The sequence below is a fragment of the Polypterus senegalus genome, chromosome 2 (assembly GCF_016835505.1).
Source record: "Polypterus senegalus isolate Bchr_013 chromosome 2, ASM1683550v1, whole genome shotgun sequence".
In the NCBI taxonomy this organism is placed as follows: Eukaryota; Metazoa; Chordata; class Cladistia; order Polypteriformes; family Polypteridae; genus Polypterus; species Polypterus senegalus.
Window position 1 is genome coordinate 142,294,789 of NC_053155.1, and position 22,439 is coordinate 142,317,227.

Here is a 22,439-nt window from a genome sequence, read left to right on the forward strand (position 1 = left end):
ACAAAAACACGTTCATCTGCACAACGCCATACTAGGGGTCGGCGACCATTTTATAAAGGAGGAGCCGGAAGTGGAGGAATGCTGGAAAGGAGGCGTGAGGGATGACGGGACTGCTGACGTCAGGGAAGATGGCGGAGGAAGGGCGGAAGTGGACGTACTGCGGGATAGGTCCTATGGCAGAACGTCTTTAGTTCTGGAAAACAAAGGAGAAAGGTTAGTACCCCGCCACTCCCTGCCGTCGAACGTCTTTCGATGTGGTTTAAGGTCCATCCGCGGCCTCCTACTCACGCATGCGTGACACGACCCCCCCTTAGCCCGAGACCGCCAGGACGGGCGGACCGAACTGAGAGGTCGTGAATACGAGAGAGAGCATCGGCGTTGGCCTGAAGGCCGCCGCGGCGATAAGTGACCGTGAACTTATAGGGCTGTAATTCCAGAAATCACCTGGTGACCCGCGGGTTCGACTCTTTATGAAGGGACATCCACTGCAGCGCAGCGTGATCAGTCACTAGAGTGAATTCGCGTCCCAAAAGGTAGTACCGGAGATAAGTCACGGCCCACTTAATGGCCAGGGCTTCCTTCTCCACCGCCGCGTACCGGGTCTTCCGGACCAGCAGTTTCCGGCTCAGGTACATCACGGGGTGTTCGACACCATCGATGCTTTGGCTCAACACGGCGCCCAGACCTGTGTCCGAAGCATCGGTCTGGAGGATAAATGGTAACCCAAAATCAGGGGTCCTTAATACAGGTGCCGACGTTAGGGCCTTTTTTAAGTCATTGAATGCGTGTTCCGCCTTGTCGTTCCATACCACATGAAGGGGAGCGCCTTTCTTTGTTAAGTCAGTCAAGGGTGCTGCCCTCTCGGAGAAACGGGGTACGAACCGGCTGTAGTACCCGGCCAGCCCCAAGAAAGCCTGCACCTGTCTCTTGGTACTCGGACGGGGCCATTCCAGGATGTCTTTGACTTTGGAACATTGGGGTCTCACCTGTCCTCGTCCCACAAGGTAGCCTAAATACTTGACCTCCTTTAAGCCAAAGAAACACTTACGGGGGTTGATACAGAGGCTGGCCTTAGCCAGTGTTGCGACGACAGCCAAGACCTGCAGTAGATGTTCCTCCCAGGTGCCGGAATAGATGACGACGTCATCCAGGTAGGCGGCACTATAGGACTGGTGGGGCTTCAGCACTCTATCCACCAGACGTTGAAAGGTCGCTGGGGCCCCGTGCAGCCCAAATGGGAGGACCTTGTACTGCCAATGTCCGCTAGGGGTGCTAAAGGCCGTTTTCTCTTTCGCGGATGCCGTTAAAGGAATTTGCCAATACCCTTTCGTCATGTCAAGGGTAGTCAAGTATCGGGCCGCACCCAGCCGCTTCGAGTAGGTCGTCAATGCGGGGCATCGGGTAGGCATCGAACTTGGAGACCTGGTTTAGACGTCTAAAGTCATTGCAAAACCTTCAGGAGCTGTCCGGCTTGGAAACGAGGACGATAGGACTGGACCGGGGCTATGACTTTCCTCAATGATGTCCATATCCAACATTCGTTGCACCTCCAGTTCCACTTCGGCGCTTTTCACCTCTGGGAGTCTATAGGGCCTCTCCCGGACGATTACTCCGGGGTCCATGACTATATCATGCGCAATAAGGGCGGTCCGGCCTGGTGACTCGCTCACCACTTCAGGGATGGCGTGGATGGCCTGGGTTATCTCACGCCGCTGTAAGGGTGTCAGCTCGTTCCCAAGGTTAAGGGCAAATGTGCCGGCGAATAGGGAGAGGGACCTACGGGTGTCGGGAGACTCTTCCCTGTCCTTCCAAGGTTTTAGCAAGTTGACGTGGTAGATCCTCTCGCTCGATCGACAATTAGGCTGGAGAACCAAATAGTCGACGAGCCCCTTTCTTTCCTTAACCTCGTATGGCCCCTGCCAATGAGCTAGCAGCTTAGAGTGGGAGGTGGGAACGAGCACCATCACTCAATCCCCCGGGCGGAACTCTCGGAGGACGGAGTTGCGGTTGTAACACCGGGCCTGCACTGCCTGCACACGAGTCACATGGTCTTTTAGGATAGGCCTGATTTTAGCGAGCCTGTCACGCAGTTGCACGACATACTCCAGTATATTGGAGGAGGGAAGGGCCTCTGCCTCCCAGCCCTCTTTTAGTATGTCTAAAAGTCCCCGGGGTTGTCTCCCATACAATAATTCAAAGGGGGAGAAACCCGTTATCGGCCTGGGGCTCCTCCCGGTAGGCAAAAAGCACGAGCGGTAGGAGCTGGTCCCAATTCCTGCCATCGGCGCTGACTACCTTGCGAAGCATCTGTTTAAGCGTCTGGTTAAAACGTTCTACCAGCCAGCCCGTCTGTTTGAGGGTGGTAGACAGACGTCTTTAGGTGCTTTATCCGGAGTAATTTGGCAACCTCCCTGAACGTATCCGAGGTGAAGGAAGTACCCTGGTCCATGAGGACTTCTTTGGGGATACCCACTCTTGAAAATACGTTGACTAATTCCCATGCGATATTTTTTGTGTTAGTGGAGCGCAGGGGAACCGCCTCTGGGTATCGGGTTGCATAATCAACCATGACCAATATGTACTTGTACCCACGGTTTGAGGGTTCGAGGGGTCCTACTAGGTCGACCCCTATTCTGTCAAATGGAATGTCTATAAGGGGAATAGGGATGAGAGGAGCACGGTCCCTCCTGGGAATCTGGCGACTCTGTCACTCCGGGCAGGACTGACAGAAGCGCCGGACCTCCTCGTTGATCCCGGGCCAGTAAAAGCGGAGTTTGATTCTTTCCAGTGTCTTCTCGGCCCCGAGGTGGGCGCCTAGTAGGTGAGCGTGTGCTAGTTCACACACCTCCCGCCAGAAGGTATGCGGCACTAGCAGCAATTTCCGCACCTCACCCTCGTGGGTTGCTACCCGATACAACAGATCATTCTCCAGTACAAAGAAGGGCTCGAGTGGCATGGAACCGTCAGCTTGTGAGCTGCCTGGAAGAACAACCGCATTCCGGGAAAACCGCAGGGAATCGTCATTCCACTGCTCCCTTTTAAACGAGGCAGGCGTGGACCGAAATTGATGGTCCAAATTGCTCAGTGGGTCTTGTGAGCGGCTGTGCGGGAGTGTTCCCTGGCTTGTCCCTTCCCCAGCGGATATTTCCGGGTCAGAGTCCGTTGCCCGAGAAACGTCCCCCGACGTGCCTGCGCCATCATGGCTTGCCTCCGAGCATGGCGTGGAGACTGCGGGAAGGGTGCCTCGTCCCCTCATAGCTAGACCTAGGGAGGCTTTGGGAGCGGTGTTCGTCTTACCGCAGTTTGTTTGCGACCAGTCTTGTCCCAAGATTACCGGATAGGGGGGTTCGGGCAATACCGCGACCATTAAATTGGAAACCTGCCCCTTCCAGGTAATGAAGCACCGGGCGGAACGGTAAGACTTGGTCTCCCCATGTACACATGTGACTTGCAAATGCTGCGTAAGCCACTGTCGCGGTAATACGTAACAGCGAGCAACAATGGTGATGTTGCTGCCGGAGTCAAACAAAGCCACCACCGAGTGCCCATTCAACAACACCACTCCCGTGTTTGGAGTTGCCAGCGGGTGCGACGGAGTACAGTACCTTTCCTTGGAGGCCCAGGTGCAGTCCATCGTCTCCGTTGCAGTGTTGAGGGGACAGGTCGGAAGTAGGTGACCGGTCTCCCTGCACTTGTAACAGCGCGGAGAGGCCGGTTTCTCTTTGGGTTTCAGCGGCGCTTCCGCAGCACGTTGAGAGGGTTCGGGGTGGGCCACCCGTCCCTGTCGGTTCCCACGCGCTTGCCTTTCGGACCCCCCGGCTTGGTAGGCCGCGAGCTGACGCTCCAGGACCTCCAGGAGTCATGACATGTGCTTGTATGGGTGGCGCCGGACCTGCTGGGCGAGGGAGCTAGGTAGGGCGTTAACCAGGCCCTCACAGGCCACCTGCTCAACGACCTTCCTGGCTTGGGGACCCTTGGGCCATAGCCACCACCCCATTTTTCCCCAAAGGTCGAAGGCCTGCGCTCGGGCTGGCTTCTCTGGGTCAAACTGGCAGGATCTCCATTCAGCCGCCTGCTGGCCCTGCGTTATGCCGTAGCGTGCCAGGATCTCCTGTTTCAGGAGGTCATAATTCGTGGCCTCCTCCTCGGGGAGATTGTAATAAGCGCGCTGTGCGGGTCCCTTCAGGTAGGGTGCGAGAATGGACGCCCACTCGGACTGCTGCCACTCGTTCTGGGTGGCCATCCGTTCAAAAATGCAGAGGTACGACTCTACATCGTAGGCCCCAGTCATAGGCACCAGAGGCGGGGGCGTAGGACGAGGTGGATCAGGTCTTACTCTCCGGGCCTTGGCCAACGGGGTCCTCGTTTGCTCCAACTCTCTGTTGGTAGTGGCTTGAGCCTGTTGAAGGGCGACGATCTGGGCATTCATCCCCTGAAGTACTGCGTTTAAGTCTTGTCCTTCAGTCATCTTTTTCGGACAATAATCCTGCCGGCTACGCCAATGTAAAAGACTCAGAACTAGGCAGCAAAAGGGTTTGGGGTTTTCCGGCCCTGTATATTGTCGACAATCCACAATTCGGTAAATAAATCAGGTCAAACAGAGAAAACAAAAACACGTTCATCTGCACGATGCCATACTAGGCGTCGGCGGCCATTTTATAAAGGAGGAGACGGAAGTAGAGGAATGCTGGGAAGGCGGCGTGAGGGATGACGGGACTGCTGACGTCGGGGAAGATGGCGGAGGAAGGGCGGAAGTGGACGTACTGTGGGAAAGGTCCTATGGCGGAGCGTCTTTAGTTCTGGAAAACAAAGGAGAAAGGTTAGTACCCGCCACTCCCTGCCGGCGAACGTCTTTCGATGTGGTTTAAGGTCCATCCGCGGCCTCCTACTCGCGCATGCGTGACAATATATATATACTGTATATGTATGTATGTATGTATATATATATATATATATATATATATATATATATATATATATATATATATATATATATATATATATATATATATATAGGTATGGAAAGTATTCAGACCCCCTTCAATTTTTCACTCTTTGTTATATTGCAGCCATTTGCTAAAATCATTTCAATTAATTTTTTTCCTCATTAATGTACACACAGCACCCCATGTTGACAGACAAAAAAAAGAATTTTTGAAATTGTTGCAGATTTATTAAAAAAGAAAAACTGAAATATCACATGGTCCTAAGTATTCAGACTCTTTGCTGTGATACTCATATATTTAACTCAGGTGCTTTCCATTTCTTCTGATCATCCTTGAGATCACCTTCATTTGAGTCCAGCTGTGTTTGATTATACTGATTGGACTTGATTTGGAAAGCCACACACCTGTCTATATAAGACTTTACAGCTCACAATGCATGTCAGAGCAAATGAGAATCATGAGGTCAAAGGAACTGCCTGAAGAGCTCAGAGACAGAATTGTGGCAAGGCACAGATCTGGCAAAGGTTACAAAAAATTTTCTGCTGCACTTAAGGTTCCCAAGAGCACAGTGGCCTCCATAATCCTTAAATGGAAGACGTTTGGGAGGACCAGAACCCTTCCTAGAGCTGGCCTTCTGGCCAAGCTGAGCTACCAGGGGAGAAGAGCCTTGGTGACAGAGGTAAAGAAGAACCCAAAGATCACTTTGGCTGAGCTCCAGAGATGCAGTCAGGACATGGGAGAAAGTTGTAGAAAGTCAACCATCACTGCAGCCCTCCACCAGTCAGGGCTTTATGGCAGAGTGGCCTGTCAGAAGCCTCTCCTCAGTGCAAGACACATGACAGCCCGCATGGAGTTTGCTAAAAGACACCTGAAGGACTCTGAGATGGTGAGAAATAAGATTCTCTGGTCTGATGAGACCAAGATAGAACTTTTTGGCCATAATTCTAAGCGGTATGTGTGGAGACAACCAGGCACTGCTCATCACTTGTCCAATACAGTCCCCACAGTGAAGCATGGCGGTGGCAGCATCATGCTGTGGTTGTGTTTTTCAGCTGCAAGGACAGGACGACTGGTTGCAATCGAGGGAAAGATGAATGCGGCCAAGTACAGGGATATCCTGGACAAAAACCTTCTCCAGAGTGCTAAGGACCTCAGACTGGGCCGAAGGTTTACCTTCCAACAAGACAATGACACTAAGCACACAACTAAAATAACGAAGGAGTGGCTTCACAACTCTGTGACTGTTCTTGAATGAACCAGCCAGAGCCCTGACTTAAACCCAATTGGGCATCTCTTGAGAGGCCTACGTTTACCATCCAACCTGACAGAACTGGAGAGGATCTGCAAGGAGGAATGGCAGAGGATCCCCAAATCCAGGTGTGAAAAACTTGTTGCATCTTTCCCAAGAAGACTCATGGCTGTATTAGCTCAAAAGGGTGCTTCTACTAAATAATGAGCAAAGGGTCTAAATACTTAGGACCATATTTCAGTTTTTCTTTTTTAATAAATCTGCAACAATTTCAAAAATTCTTATTTTTTGTCTGTCAATATGGGGTGCTGTGTGTACATTAATGAGGGAAAAAATTGAAATGATTTTAGCAAATGGCTGCAATATAACGAAGAGTGAAAAATTGAAGGGGGTCTGAATACTTTCCGTACCCGCTGTGTGTATATATATATACAGTATATATATATACATACACACACACACACGGGAACTGAACTTGGAAGCTGAATCCTATAGGGGCCTGTGGTCCCACAACAAACATATATATATATATATATATATATATATATATATATATATATATATATATATATATATATATATATAATATATGGTGTGTGTGTGCATGTTTATGTGTTTGGGTGTATGTGTGAGTGAGAGTTGTCCCTGTAAGAGTCCAGTCCAGATATGCTTTCAATTTTTTGACCGATGCTAGGGAGATATGGTTTCTAGAACTGACATACTAAACTCAGTCCATTGAGTAGAAGTTTACATTGCCTGCACAGTCCTCAAACACCCCTGAATGTTGCAGTGTACCCACATTTTCTAATTTATTAGTTTTTGTGTCCTGCATAGCCTTCCTTAGCCTTATGTTTACCTTTGGAAAAACAAGCAACAATTGTTGAAATTTTTTCAACAATGAAAAAATGTATTATGTTTAACAGAAATTTACAGTATATACCAGAATGTCAACATAATCATAGTAGGAAAGTATGTGTAGTGTCCACTGATATACTGTAGATTTAGTATACGTGCTTTGTGTGATATGTTTAGAAACGGTCACCAATGCACACAGGCGCTGTTCGATCAGATATCAAAATTTTTTTTTGTAATGTATTTTTCTGTTGATTTTGTATGACAGGATAGAATGTCAGTGCCTGTCCCACACTTTCGACATCACCCATTGTGTTATTGTAGCCTAACCCAGCACATAGTGACTTCCACATTTCCCCTCACATGAACATTGACTGTTAGTACATTGTGAACAGTACTTAGAAGGCAAATGTCTTTCTTGTCCTCCACTTGATCACAATCATTTTACCTTTTACCACACAGCTGCGGAACCATGTTGCTTAGCCCATTCATGATACTGGAATCACCAGGCATATCGCAGCATATAAATCAGTTCAGGTGAGGTATAGCAACTGTCTGTCATTATAGAGTAACCAAGGTCTGCCAATGATTGTGCAGATGATGTGGTGATGCCACATTTACAGTACTTGATACCCTACTTGGTCTCTACATCAGTGTAAAGTATTGAATTCAAGATGTATCCAGACTTGCTTCATGGAACATGCAGAACTTGATACCAGGTTGTGCCCATTTGGATGCTATGTACTATATCCAGGACAGCTTTCCCTTGTAACCCATGTGACTTTCGTCAATACTTGTATCATGATCAGTAGCATACAACTTTAGCATAATTTTGATGATTGCTGTCACACCAGGGTATCATGGAGCTGATTTTATGGAAAAGAAAAAAAAAAAAATGGCAAGTGAAGTTAAGACAGTGCAGATAGAGACATGAGCTGACTCAGTGCAGTTGATAGATGAGTAAGCTTATAAAGAGGTGGATGGTGGCCCTGCCAATTTCCTGATGCACATCCCAAAGTTTGCAACATGGAGGTTTAGGATTGTCAGCAGTAGTATGAAGCTGACAACAAACACGAACATCACTGAAAATTCAGGTCATAATCTACCAAGCATGTTTTAGTTTCATTGTCTGTGTCAACATGTGATGACCAATTCATATCATCATCACTATTGCTCAATTTGTGCAATGGCTCTGTTTCAGTTTGTTCTAAAGCTGGCTTTATGACTTTTTGTTTGCCTTTGTGTTTTGGTTTGAGGCTCTGCTCCACTTATGAATATTGATGATTTACCATAAAGTTACGATAAAGTGGCAGAATTCATAGAATTATTCATGATTTTATGCAGCACTATGCTATTCAGCCACTAGGTGGCAGCAGAACACTGCCTGGGTTTGAATGTATTATAATTGTGAGCATGAGTTGTGCTTGGGTTTAACACCAAGAAGAAGTACAGAGGTAGCAGTCAATGCCAATCCTTCATTTTTGATGTATACAAGAAACTGAATTCTATTTACCTACTTACATGAAGTTTCTTAGCTTTCCAGTGACCCAACTGGCTGTACTGATACAACAATAATTAGTTCACCAAGCTTCATTTTTACTTTGACTTCTGTGTTACAGGCCAGCAGTGATTACCCACTTTCTATGCCGGGACCATATTGGAAGAAATTTAAGTGCAACTTCTGTGAGTTTATTGTGGTGCTCGTTCGTCAATGCCAGTACAGCATAATCTATGATAGCTACCTCATGGACACAGTAATCTCCCTGTTGACGGAACTGTCTGACTCCCAGGTCAGGGCATTCAGACATACTTGCACTATGGCAGGTAAGAACAGGCTGAAGAGAAGTGAATTTGTTTACTTGTAAGTATATTGTTATAAGAAATTCAACATGTATTGAGTACTGTACAAAACCATAGATATAGGCAAAAATATCATAAATCACACACCATAACAGGGCACCTTTTTTCATGTTTTGCTCCACTTCAAAATAACATCTCTAAATGTATTGCTGAAATACAGCACACTCTTTTGCTTTACCGAAATTAATACCTGGTTTGTGTTTTATTTTTTGAACATTGTTATCTTCTTAAGTTTTGGAATATGTTCTCTGATCACTTTTTAAAATAAATGGCCATAGCTTGAAGGGCCTTACAACAGGAAGAAGCAGCAAATCTAAAAAGAATGAAATCTATGCAGTTATTTTAGGCAGCTCAACAAATGACCTCGCTCCACTAAGAATGTAAAAATTGATCCATTTTTAAATTAAAGACTTAAAAAACTCTTATGTTAATTAAGAGACTTTCCTTTCAGCCCTTAAGCTGTTGACCGCCTTAGTAAGTGTGACACAGAACTTGAGTGTGAGTGCGGACAACACAGAAAGGCTATTCAAGGTGGAGAAGAACAAAGTGTCATCTGAAAGAAAACGCCTCAGACTGGAGCAGCTGGAAGAGAAGACAAAAGAGGCAAGTGAAAGGTCTAGCCAGAGGTGGATCTGATGAGGAATCTGGGACATTGACATGCAAGTCATTTTTTACTGTCCTTGACAAGTTACCACTGGCTTTGCAAAATCCATGCATCTAATATTGTTTGAATGTTGTAAGTGTCCAATTAAGATGTTTGTTTTTTTTACCCCAGTAAATAGCACATAAACATAGATTTCTGATAGATAGATAGATAAGAACTTTATTCATCCCGAGGGAAATTCTTTTGTCATATACATGCTCAGTGCAACAAGAGGAATAAAGATAAGGTAATAAAGAGTTAAAAAGATCAGTAATAATAGTGCAAACATAATAACTAAATAAACAATAACAAAATAACTCTAAACAAAATATCAAATAACTATAACTAATAGTTTGTATTATAACTATATAACTGATTTGTGCAAAGCAACAAACAACTATAACAAAAACTATAACAGATATAATAAAATTACAGATTATTAGTGCAAATGGTAATGAAAAGTGGCTAGTGTTTATGCTATAAAAAAATGAGATAGCGGCATGTGATAATGAGAAGGATCACCTACAGAACCACGAAGAATTATACAGTCTTATTGCCACAGGTAGAAAAGATTTCCTGTGGCGTTCGGTTCTACACTTGGAGGCAATGAGTCTTTTGCTGTGTGTGCTCCGATGATCCATCAAGGAGGCATGCATGGGGTTAGAGGGGTTGTCCATGATACCGAGAAGCTTTTTCAGCATTCTCCTCTCAGACACCTCCGCCAGGTTCTCCAGTCTGACACCCAGGACAGAACCAGCCTTTTTAATCAGTTTGTTCAGCCTGTTGGCCTCAGCTGTCTTCAGCCCACTGCCCCAACACACAGCTGCAAAAAACACCACACTCTCTACCACAGAGTGATAGAACATAGTCAGCATCTTCCTACAGACATTGAAAGACCTGAGCCTCCTCAATAAGTAAAGTCGGCTCTGCCCTTTCTTGAAAACCATGTTGGTGTTCTTGGACCAGTCCAGTTTACTGTCAATGTGTACCCCCAGGTACCTGTAGTCCTCAACAACCTCAACATCAGTTCCTCTGATGGTGACAGGGGTGGGAAAAGGAGCCTGTTTTCTAAAGTCCACAACCAGTTCCTTTGTCTTTGTGATGTTTATCTGTAAAAACTTTAGCTCACACCACTCCACAAAGCTGTCCACTCCTCTCCTGTATTCATCCTCCTGTCCTTCCCTGATACAGGCCACAATGGCAGAATCATCAGAGAATTTCTGCAGATGATATGACTGAGACCTGTACTTGAAGTCAGACGTATAGAGGGTGAAGAGGAAGGGTGTTAGGACAGTTCCCTGCGGCACCCCCGCGCTGCTCAGGATGCTATCAGAGCAGCAGCTCTTCCTTTTCTGATAGGATCCTAAATAATTATAGCAGTTGAAACTTCCTTTTTCATCACACCTTTTATGTTTGTGCTGAAATTTAAGAAACATATACAGGCATATGTTAGAACATTAGGGTACACATAAAACATTTTAATTTTATTGAAAGAGTCTTCAGTTGAGACTTAAAGCTCAAACTACTAAATGAAAACTACCTTACTCGAATAGTTCTTAGAAGATACAACATTTAGGCAATGAAATGGTCCACTACAAGTCTGATCTGTATCCATTAAAGTCACACAAAACAAGATACACCTTTAGCAGAGTCCTATACCCACAATAAATGGACCTGAGTTGTTTTTGAACATAACTTTCTCTCCACAAAGGTACTCACTGAATGGTAGACAGCAGTGGTCCCAGACCATCATAGTCTTATAGTAAACTCCACAAGATGCAAACAAACATCTCATCATAAGCTTTATCATGGTCCGCAATGTACTTATAAACAAGGCTAGCAACCTCCTAAAAAACTCTTGGTGCAAGGACAAGGAGTTTCATTGCCAGGGTTGAATCCACATTCTTTTTCGTGGATTATACATATACTATAGCTATTGGATGGAGTCTTTGTTCCAGTTTGCCATAATGTCTGAGGAGTTTTATCCCATAACAACTCAAACATCCACTTATCCCCCCTTTTTAGAAATTAGGACCACCACTTCTGCCTGTCCATGCCAAGATACTGTCACGTTGAAGAGGTGGGTTAACCAAGACATTCCCGCAGCATACAGTGCTTTCAGCATTCTGGCTGGCTCTCATTCACATTTGTGAACTTGTCAGTATTAACATTTTAATAACTGTGGGGACTTTGTCTAGAGACATGGACACAACCTCAACCAGTGCTTCTAGCACTGCCTCCGATGGGGGGTGCATATGCAACAATTGTTCTCCCTTAACCTTTTGGGAGAGTCCAACATTTCTCTGTCTTTGATGAAAACAACATGGTCGACGTCTTCCTTATTTTTCCTGGGTTGTCAAATAGAGAACCTCTTTGAGGTTTTCTAAAAATCAGTTTCCATGATCTCATAAAGCTCCTTCCATGCACTGGCCACTGCTCTGCCTTCTTGGCATGTTGATATTTCTTAGTTAGATAAGGATGGATTTCACCCTGTTAACATTATCTGGAAGGCCATTTTCTTTAATATGACAGATGCCCTCACCACTGGTGTTTGTCAGTGGGTTCTAGGCCATGTCAAAAACCAGCCACCATATGCACACAGCTTTCTCCATTACTGAATTCTTTGAACATTTTTTAGTAGTGGAAGCAGATTTCATTTCATTCACAATTTATCTAACTCCCCTGAGATGCAAATAAAGCTGTTCTTAAAGTGAGAGCTGAAAAGACACATCTACTAGCTCTGCTAAGCACACCTTCACTTCCTATTTGGGCATCCCAGATGTTCTGCTCATTAAAGTAAACTCACCATCAGCTTTTGGCCATTTAAGCGTGTGGTGCTTTTTAAAGGTTTAGACCTGCTTCAGATCAGTTGACTAAATGACAAAAGTCCATTGCTGACCTTAGGTTCAAAGTTGTTAAGTACAAAAAAAACCACTTTATGTACACCTTGCATTTGTTTGCAAGGGAGAATTCATAATTAGTACAGATATCCAATAATTATTTTCTCTGCTTTAAAGTTTCCCAGCAGGACTGCAAACACGGTAGACAACTCCACTTGAACATCTCATACAATATTTCTGAAAAGTTCAGAATTCTCTGAATAGTTGTTATTCACATATATGCAAACATCTGTGTTTGTCCATTGTCCATACCCATTCAATTTGTTGTCTCAAGTCAGCCTAACCTAGATATTTTTGTGATTTAAAAGCAAAAAGAGCCTATGCATACAAAGGAATCATATATTACTCCAGACAGGCAATGACCAGAGTAGAATTATTCCCCAGGCGTTTACTTCATCTGCCCACATTCACAAGTTTGTTGGTGTTAGTCCAGGCTAAAGCTCCTTCATTCCAGATGAGCATTGTTAGATGATAACACAGGATTACAAGCTAAAGTGCCAGGATGAAGGGACTGTTGGAAAACTATTGATCACTTCAGCACACCTACAAAGTTGTTTAAGAATGGCTTCTGGGTTCCCTTTCTTTTTGAGGACATAATGGAACAGCCAAGTAAAAATAATAAAATGTGTCGGTCATTAATGTTTTAAAAAGTTAACTTTCATTGTGTTCTGATGTCAGTTCAAGGCACTCTGTTGCTGTGTTAGGACATCAGAAAAGTGAGTCACAAACTTGTTTGAGACCCTAGAGTTCTAAACGAGCTCTCGGATCTTACAACCTTACACAAAACTTTTTCTTACCATAATAACATTTTAATGGAGATGAAATTTTGCAAAATTCCCTTTACTGTTTCATGAAACAATATCATTTGCACTAAAATTAATACCAAAATGCTTTCTGTTTACAGATTATTGTGTGTTCACACTTGTTATTACATTTTGCAGCTACTAAACAAGCAGCATGAAGTAGAAAATATGATGAATGCTATCTTCAGGGGAGTGTTTCTCAAGAGATACCGGTAAGATGATGACTTATAAGATTTAAAAAAAAATAAAATATATATATATATATTTATTTATATATATATATATATATATATATATATATATATATATATATATATATATATATATATATATATATATATATATATAAATATAATATGTGTGTGTTTTATTATCCTTTTATTTTTTAGGGATATCATTCCTGAGATCAGAGCGTGCTGTATGGAAGAAATTGGAGTCTGGATGAAGCTGCATAGCAATATGTTTTTAAATGACAGCTACTTAAAATATGTTGGGTGGATGTTACATGATAAGGTTTGAACAACAAAGTAGCCTTTTTTTCTCCTTTTAGTCTCATTTTAGTATTTATATTAAAACTGATTATTTTTATTCTTACACAATGTAGGATTCTTTGTAAAAGGACAAAGCCAAGTCTTTAGAGTCCTGGGGTTTCCTGTTTTGCTATATGGTTGCAAGACATGGATGCTATCCAGAGACCTGAGACAAAGACTGGACTCCTTTTGTACTGTGTCTCTCCAGAAAATCCTTGGGTACCATTGGTTCAACTTTGTGTCTAATGAGCGGTTGCTCATGAAGTCCCAAATGAGGCACATTACTTGCATTGTGAGGGTGCGTCAGTTGTGGCACTGTGGCCATGTGGTGCGTTTACCCGAGGGTGACCAGCTCGCAAGATCCTCATTGTTGGGGACCTGAGTGGCTGGACCAGGCCAAGGAGTCACCCATGTAACACCTGGCTGCGGCAGATAGTGGGTCATTCGTGGAGGGTGGGACTGGACCGCGTGTCTGCCTGGGAGGTTGCCCAACCGGGATCCTGAGTTGTTTCGTCGTGCAGTGGGTGCGGCAATGCACTGTACCAGTGCATGCTCCCCAACTTGATTTGACTTGACAATGTAGGACTCAACTTAGCTGAGAAGTTGAACAGGCAGCATAGATTGTGAATTGTATTTTCTGTTTCCTAAATATTTCTTCTCCTTCCAATTTTGTAGTCATCTTTGAATTTCATTCTTTACATTTATATACTGTATCACTAGATTGTGAATTTTGTTTTTTTTTTCTTATTCCTAAATATTTCTTCTCTTTCCAATTTTGTAGTCACCTTTGACTTTAATTCTTTACATTTATATATCACTTTTCTTACTACTCAAAGCACTTTATATAGTGAGTCAGGAGCCACTGCAACCACCACCTATGTGCAGCATCCACCTGGATGATGTGACTGCAGCCATTTTATTCCTATGCTCACCACACTTCAAATATTAGGCGGTTAAGGGTTGAGAAAATGTTAGCAAGAATGGATGAAGGCATGATGGACAATTTAGCCTGAACATTGGGATTCACCCTGCTTTTTATGAAGCATGCTCAGTGATCTTTTATGACCACACAGTCACAACCTCAGTTTTATGTCTCATCTGAAGGATGGTACCATTTTAACAGCATAGTGTCTACCACTCAAGTATTGGCTGGGCCTGAAGTACAATACATTATGTTGTATGCATTGCATTTAACTGTGACTCCAGTTGTCCCTAAAAACTTAAAAAGAGTTGGTTTAGCAGGTCTTCCCACTGTAAACATGTGCCTGTTGTTATTTACTTAGCTGTTTTCATCTAAAGTTTTTTATTAATTGACTGACTGACTGATTCCTTATTATACTTTCCCTAATTTTGAATATAACAAAATACAAATAACTTTGTGCATACAAATACCTTTCTTGTGTCTTACATATTTTATATACTGTGTATATAGTCTTGTGTTTCATTTTTTTTTTCCACCATGTAACATACTTGAATGAAAACCCTCGAAAAACATCGAAGGTTTCTGTATCCCTGAACTGGATTATGTAGATAAGAAAAATAGATGGATGAATGTTTCACAGTTTTTGGGCATTGGATATGCTTCAAGTAAACACTCGGGAATAATTTAGGAAATTGCATTTCTAACAATCAAGTGACCAATATATAAATGATATATATATATAATGATAATAATATATGATAAATACAGCATGTAAAGTTAACAGGGAGTCTTAATCTGTTTTCCAGCTATACACACTGATACTAACCACATCACAAATTCTGGTTTATAAATCAATGTCTGAAGTCCTTTTGTTATAAGTTAAACATTCCATTTACCTTTGTACATGGGACAGCACTACTACTACTACCTTTTTAACATTGTTTACTGTAAATCAGAAAAATGAGAAAATACGCTCTACATTTAATGTCCTTCATTATTCATTTTTCATATTATTCATTATTAATGCTGTTTAGACAGTCCTTCCTACTTGAAACTGTTAAGGTATAAATACAGATGGTGCTAAGTGTTAAAAGACAAATTTAGGAGACGATAACAAAGAAATACAGAGGCTGAATGTTGCAGATTATTAATAATAAATTCAAAAGTCCATATTTCTTTTGAAAGTTATAAAGAGCTTATGGTTAAGGAAAATGAACACAAAAGATCTGGGTGCTACCAGACAACCTAGGTAAATCTGTAAAATAGGCATTAAACTGATAATGATGATGAAATAACTTAATTTATATGATACAGTAATTTTTAATCTTTCATGTTTTGTATTTATCAGTTCTTCCTATAAAGTTTCAAACAAATACACTGTATTTTGTTTTTCTTTCCTAGCAACCAGAGGTTCGCTTGAAATGTATTCAAGGGTTGCATGGAGTTTATAGTGATAAGCATCTTATTTCTAAATTGGACCTATTTACAAGCCGTTTCAAGGTAAGCTTAAGAAACCAGTCATGTTAGTAATTGAGTTTTGTTTCATTAATAATGTTCTGGTGTATGCATGTTGCTTTTTTTGAACATTTCTGAAAATCAAAAAAGGAAGATTTTGAAGTTAGCTATCTGCTTCTGGACTGAAAACTCAAGTCTAAAATGAAAATATTTATTTATCCATCCCACATGGGACAGAAAAAGAGATAATCTATCTATCTATCTATCTATCTATCTATCTATCTATCTATCTATCTATCTATCTATCTATCTATCTATCTATCTATCTATCTATCTATCTATCTATCTATCTAAAATGAAAAGGGAAAAACACAATGCCAAGAATGCAAACAAGAAATGTGTTGCACACTAAAAACTGATTTCACTATTATTAAGCTCACATAATTGTCCTCTTATTTTCGCAGTAATTAGTGGAGAGTCTTATACACCCTGAGGTTTGCCTAAGGCACCACAAGCCTCAGGCTTGTAAAACATGGGCTTCTAAGAATTTAGAGATAATTGATCTGAACATTATACATTTGAGAAACATATTTCATTATAATGTTATCAAATATTAAATAGATTTATCTGTTGATGTAATTATCAAGTCCTTTTCTTGAACTGAACTTTGTTTTAAATTTGTTTATCTATTTCCTTCCAGGAACGCATTATCTCTATGGCCTCTGACAAAGACCCTGAAGTTGCAGTACATACAATGAAATTGCTGGTTCTTATATCACAGTAAGTGAAATGGTGTGTCCCAGGACTGAAGTATCAGGCTTAGTGTTTTCAAAATGATGTATGATGACTTAGTAACAGGGATCTGTGAAAAGCTTTGTCAGCAATAATAATAATAATATTTGTAATTGACAAAGAGATGCAGAAAGAATTGTTATTCTAAAATTGACAATGTAGGAACAATTGTTTATAGTGTCATTGCAGCTTAATTGTCTTTATTTAAATTCCAGTCTTGGCTTATGGATACTCATAAAAATTATGGATTAAACTAACAAACTAAGAGTGAAAAAACTTGAACTAAATCACATTTAATATAACTATCATGTGAGTAACATGATGAGTGAACAGATCCACAAAATAGAGGCATCCGTACAAACAAAAGCACAAAATGGAGGTGCCCACGAGCATAAGTATACAGAATGCCAACAATTAGACATCACCAAAATAACAGCAAAAAATAGTATGGTGAATTTTTCATTTACATTTTTCAAATTTAAATTTTTCCTATAACACATTTTGAGCTGTTCAATCTGTCTTTTTTTGTGATCGTTTTTTTTTTAGTTTATTTTGGGCACAGCAATCAGTAGTGTGTCTGTTTGCAGAGAGAGTGTTGACCTTGTTGAGAGGTTTGTTTACCTTGGCAGTGACATTCATGCCTCTGGTGACTTTTCCTATGAAGTCAGTAGATGGATTGGGAGAGCATGGGGGTTCTTGAGGTTGCTGGAAAGGGGTGTGTGGTGCTCCTGATATCTATGCAAAAGGACGAAGGTCCAAGTCTTTAGAGTCCTGGTGCTTCCTGTCTTGCTATATGGTTGCAAGACATAGATACTTTCCAATGACCTGAAGACTGGACTCCTTTGGTGTCTCTCCGGAAAATCCTTGGTACCGTTGGTTTGACTTTGTGTCGAATGAGCGGTTGCTCATGGAGTCCCGAATGAGGCACATTACCTGTATTGTGAGGGAGTGTCAGTTACGGCACTATGGCCATGTGGCGTGTTTCCCTGTGGGTGATCTGGCTCGTAAGATCCTCATAATTGGGGACCCGAGTCGCCCACGTAACACCTGGCTGCGGCATATAGTGGGTCATTTCCGGAGGGTGGGACTGGACTGCGTGTCTGCCTGAGTTGCAAACTGGGATCTGTAGTTGTTTCATCGTGTAGTGGGTGCGGCAACGCACTGTACCAGTGCATGCTCCCCAAGTTGACTTGACTATAACACATTTTGAGCTGTTCAATCTGTCTTACTTTTGTGATCAGTTTTTTTTAGTTTATTTTGGGCATTTTTTTTACATTTACCGCTTGCCAAGAATTGAGCATCTTAGCCAGTGCACATTTTACCTTGTAGCAGATGGGAGATGCATGTTCTGGTGCAGTCTTCCTAATCTTTAAGCATCTTACCCTGGAACATCAACCACTTTACAGAAATCATCTGAGCAGGATGGTTTTCATGAGTGCAAAGGCTGGCTTCTTGAATTTAATTATATATACAGTACATAAGCATACACAGTCAATACATATTTACTGCATATATACCCACTCTCTCAATGGTCATTTTATTAGGTACACAGGTACACCTGCTTTTTAACATAATTTGTGTTCTCCTCCAAACACAAAGTTTCATGGCTGAAGCTCATTATAAAACCATGCAGACACACACAAGGTCAAGAGGTTTAGTGGCTACTTGATCCTACAGTAGAATGAGCAAAATAAGTGATTGAAACAACCTGTCAAAAGCATTAAAATAAAGGGACAGTGGCAGCCTGTGTCATAAAATAAAATCCAAAGCCAATAATATCTGAAGCCAGGAAGTACAGTACTGCAGAGTTCAAAAGTCTTCTTGTTCCAGTTTTAGACTTTTATTAAAAGATAGTAACAGCCATGCTCAGTCTGCTTAGTGAGCTGCTATTCTTGGCCTCGAGACATTTTTATACATAGCTTAACACAGATAAGATACTTTGACACTCCTGCTTATGCTAATGAGCAAAACTTATTGGCACTTTGTTTTCTTTGTTTGATTATCCTTCAGTCAAGTCTACTACTCATTACGTTATGCCCATCCATGCATAACGTTCATTCTTCATTATGCTAATTTCCATCTTTGTCTTCTGACCTTTTCAACCATCCCCATTATTGGTAATACTCCACCCAGTCTTTGGCATTGGCTTTCAGGGTGTCAGTTTATTGGTGGAATCGTTCCATATGAGTGCATTCTAATGTTCTAACTATCTAAGACTCAGTGCAATTCAGTTGTTAATGGTGCTTTAACCATATTGGTGAGATTGTAATACACTTTAAAATTTATGATGTCTTAAAAGGTGCAGAGTCACAAATTAAAACAAGTAATTAAAAGAAGTTCTTAATTATATTATACACTAGCAGAATACCTGCGCTTCGCAGCGGAGAAGTACTGTGTTAAAGAAGTTATGAAAAAGAAAAGGAAAAATTTAAAAAATAACGTAACATGATTGTTAACGTAATTATTTTGTCATTGATATGAGTGTTGTTGTCATATCTATATATATATATATATATCTATATCTATATATATATATATATCTATATCTATATATATCTATCTATATCTATATATCTATATATATATATATATATATATATATATATATATATACTGTGTATATATATATATATATATATATATATATATATATATATAAAATACCATACTCGCAGCGGAGACGAGTGTGTTAAAGAAGTAATGAAAAGAAAAGGAAACATTTTAATAATAACGTAACATGATTGACAATGTAATTGTGTTGTCATTGTCATGAGTGTTGCTGGCATATATATATATATATATATATATATATACACACACACACATATAAACATATATATATACACATCATATATATATACATACATATATATACACATATACAAATATAGACATATACATATATATACACACACACATATATACATATATATACATATGCATATCTACATATATGCTGTATATACACATATATATATACAAATCTACATATATATATCTACATATATAGATTAGGGGTGGGACTCGATTAAAAAAAATGTATCTAATTAATTAGAGGCTGTGTAATAATTAATCTTGATTAATCGTATGTAATCACACATGAAAATTTGCCCCAAATCGCAAATGTTTTTTTTTAATTTAAAAGGGTTTTAGAGGGCGACAGAATTAAATAATAGACATGGACATGAATATTGTAAACTCAAGCTCTTTTAATTTCTGAAAAAAATGCTTTTAAACTGCATTTCAATTCAAAACAGAAACAAAATATCATCCCTGGCTAAAATTGGGCAGACTTAAAAATAAAGTGGTATTTTAAGTACAGTAATTCCTAAGCTATATCGCTGGACTTTCAGAGCTTCATTCTATCGTGGATTTTAAATGTAAGCACATCTAAATATATATCACGGATTTTTTGCTGGTTCGAGGGTTTCTGTGGACAATGGGTCTATTAAATTTATGGTACATGCTTCCTCAGTTTGTTTTCCCAGTTGATTTAATACAAGGGACGCTATTGGCAGATGGTTTAGAAGCTACCCAATCAGAGCATGTATTACATATTAACTAAAACTCCTCAATGATATAAAATATGCTTCCTGCGCGGTGCTTGATTGTTTGCTTCTCTCCATCTCTCTCACTCTCTCTGCCTGACAGAGGGGGTGTGAGCAGAGGGGCTGTTTGCACAGAGGCTGTTTGATACAGACGCTCCTCTACAAAATGCCGCTTTATCGCGGTGCTTCTGCATTCTTAAAAGCACGTATTGATTTTTTGATTGTTTGCTTTTCTTAGCTTAGCTCTCTCTGACATGCTCTGCTCCTGACGGCGCTCCTTTGAAGAGAAGATATGTTTGCATTCTTTTAATTGTAAGAAAGAACTGCCATCTCAGTCTTGTCATGGAGCACAGTTTAAACTTTTGACTAAAGGGTGTTATTTCATGTCTAGAGGGCTCTAATAATGTTAACAGTGTGGGAGAGTTTATAAGGGCTTAAAATATATAAAAATAACCATACAAACATATGGTTTCTACTTCGCGGATTTTCACCTATCGCGGGGGGGTCTGGAACGCAACCCCCGCGATCGAGGAGGGATTACTGTACTTTAAGTACATTGTCAGAATGGTATTGTCTTTAAATAAGAATAACCAAAATTTCAACATAAAGTGCAGTTTTTCTTCTTAAAAAAATAAGTCAGAAACATAAAAGGTAATTTGACCAGCTTCATCTTTAAACTCTGAGTAACCTTAGCCAAATTTATTTTGTACATTAGGCTAAAACAGTGTGATCATTGAACATTTTGTAATTAGATGTAATTAGAATGACTAACGGTCACGGAAGTCCAATGATCCCCAGTAAGAGCCACAAAGTCTGCTTTCTGTAATGCATCTAATTTTGCTTGCTTTTCAGTGTGCATCAATATAATCGATGTACAGGGCCGCAGCTGGCCAAATGGGTGCCCTAAGCAGAAATTTACTTTTGTGCCCCCTCCCCCAAATATTACGGAAGTAAAAATAAAATAATAAAAAAAACACCTACTATAGGGGCCAAAATAGAACTTTATTCAAATAAAAGTAAATACATAAATAAATTGTATCATTTGTGAATTACAATTGTAGCTCTACAGCAAAAAATACAAACTAAAATTACACTTTAAATAAAACATTTATAATAAATAAAATAAACAATAATAAACTGAAATAAAATCAACACTGTCATCTGCTGGAGCTTTCCAAAGTTCAAAATTTACAAAGGCACACTTCTGCTTTTTCTTGAGGCAAAGTCGTAAATGAGCACTTCATATGATAAAGCCTTTGCTAATTCAGAGTTGATGCTGACAATTGCCAGACCACTCATGCGCTCTTGTGTCATAGATGAGCGCAAGTACGCTTCGATGAGCTTCATTTTAGAAAAACTTCGGCTCAGCAGAGGCAACAGTTACAGGGAGCGTCACTGCTATGCGCAGAGTAATCCGGAGATTTGGGTACATGCATGGGCTTCATCTTGGGCTTTTTTTTTCTTTCGTTTCTCGGCGCCGGACTGTTGATGTCTCTTTCCAGGAGCAGGCATATTGTTCAATTATTATCATTTTGGCCAAATAGGCAGCCGTAATAGAGGTGAGAGGGCGCTTATCACGTGTGCTTAGCCTACTCTGCTTCACCATAAAATGCAATATATATGTTTATATTTTTGTTTATTTGTATATGTATATTACTAATATTAATTTATTATTATAATATATAAAAACAATTTTTTTGAGCAGCTGGGATCGTGCCCCCCTGGGAGTTGGTACCCTACGCAGACTGAGTACTCTGCGTATAGGGAGCGGCGGTACTGTCGATGTACCAGGAAATCATGCATTGACAAAAGTTCCCCTTTTCTTGGAATTGAAAGTGTGATTAAAAACGTTATTTTTTTAACGCGTTATGGAGTACATGCATCGAAGCTTCTCAGCTGTGCTTGTGCTAAGAAAAGGAAACATTTTAAAATAACGTAA

The 22,439-nt window shown here is 40.9% G+C and overlaps 1 protein-coding gene across 1 annotated transcript in view; it reads left to right on the plus strand.

Annotated features, from left to right (window-relative positions):
* Positions 1 to 22,439, plus strand: part of si:ch211-269e2.1 (cohesin subunit SA-2) — a 180,333-nt gene that overhangs the window by 40,098 nt on the left and 117,796 nt on the right. Inside the window, exons 9-14 of the mRNA XM_039746272.1 lie at positions 8,667 to 8,871; positions 9,359 to 9,510; positions 13,392 to 13,465; positions 13,643 to 13,766; positions 16,107 to 16,205; positions 16,861 to 16,940. Coding sequence (XP_039602206.1) covers positions 8,667 to 8,871; positions 9,359 to 9,510; positions 13,392 to 13,465; positions 13,643 to 13,766; positions 16,107 to 16,205; positions 16,861 to 16,940 — 734 coding nt within the window. The remainder of the gene's footprint in view (positions 1 to 8,666; positions 8,872 to 9,358; positions 9,511 to 13,391; positions 13,466 to 13,642; positions 13,767 to 16,106; positions 16,206 to 16,860; positions 16,941 to 22,439) is intronic.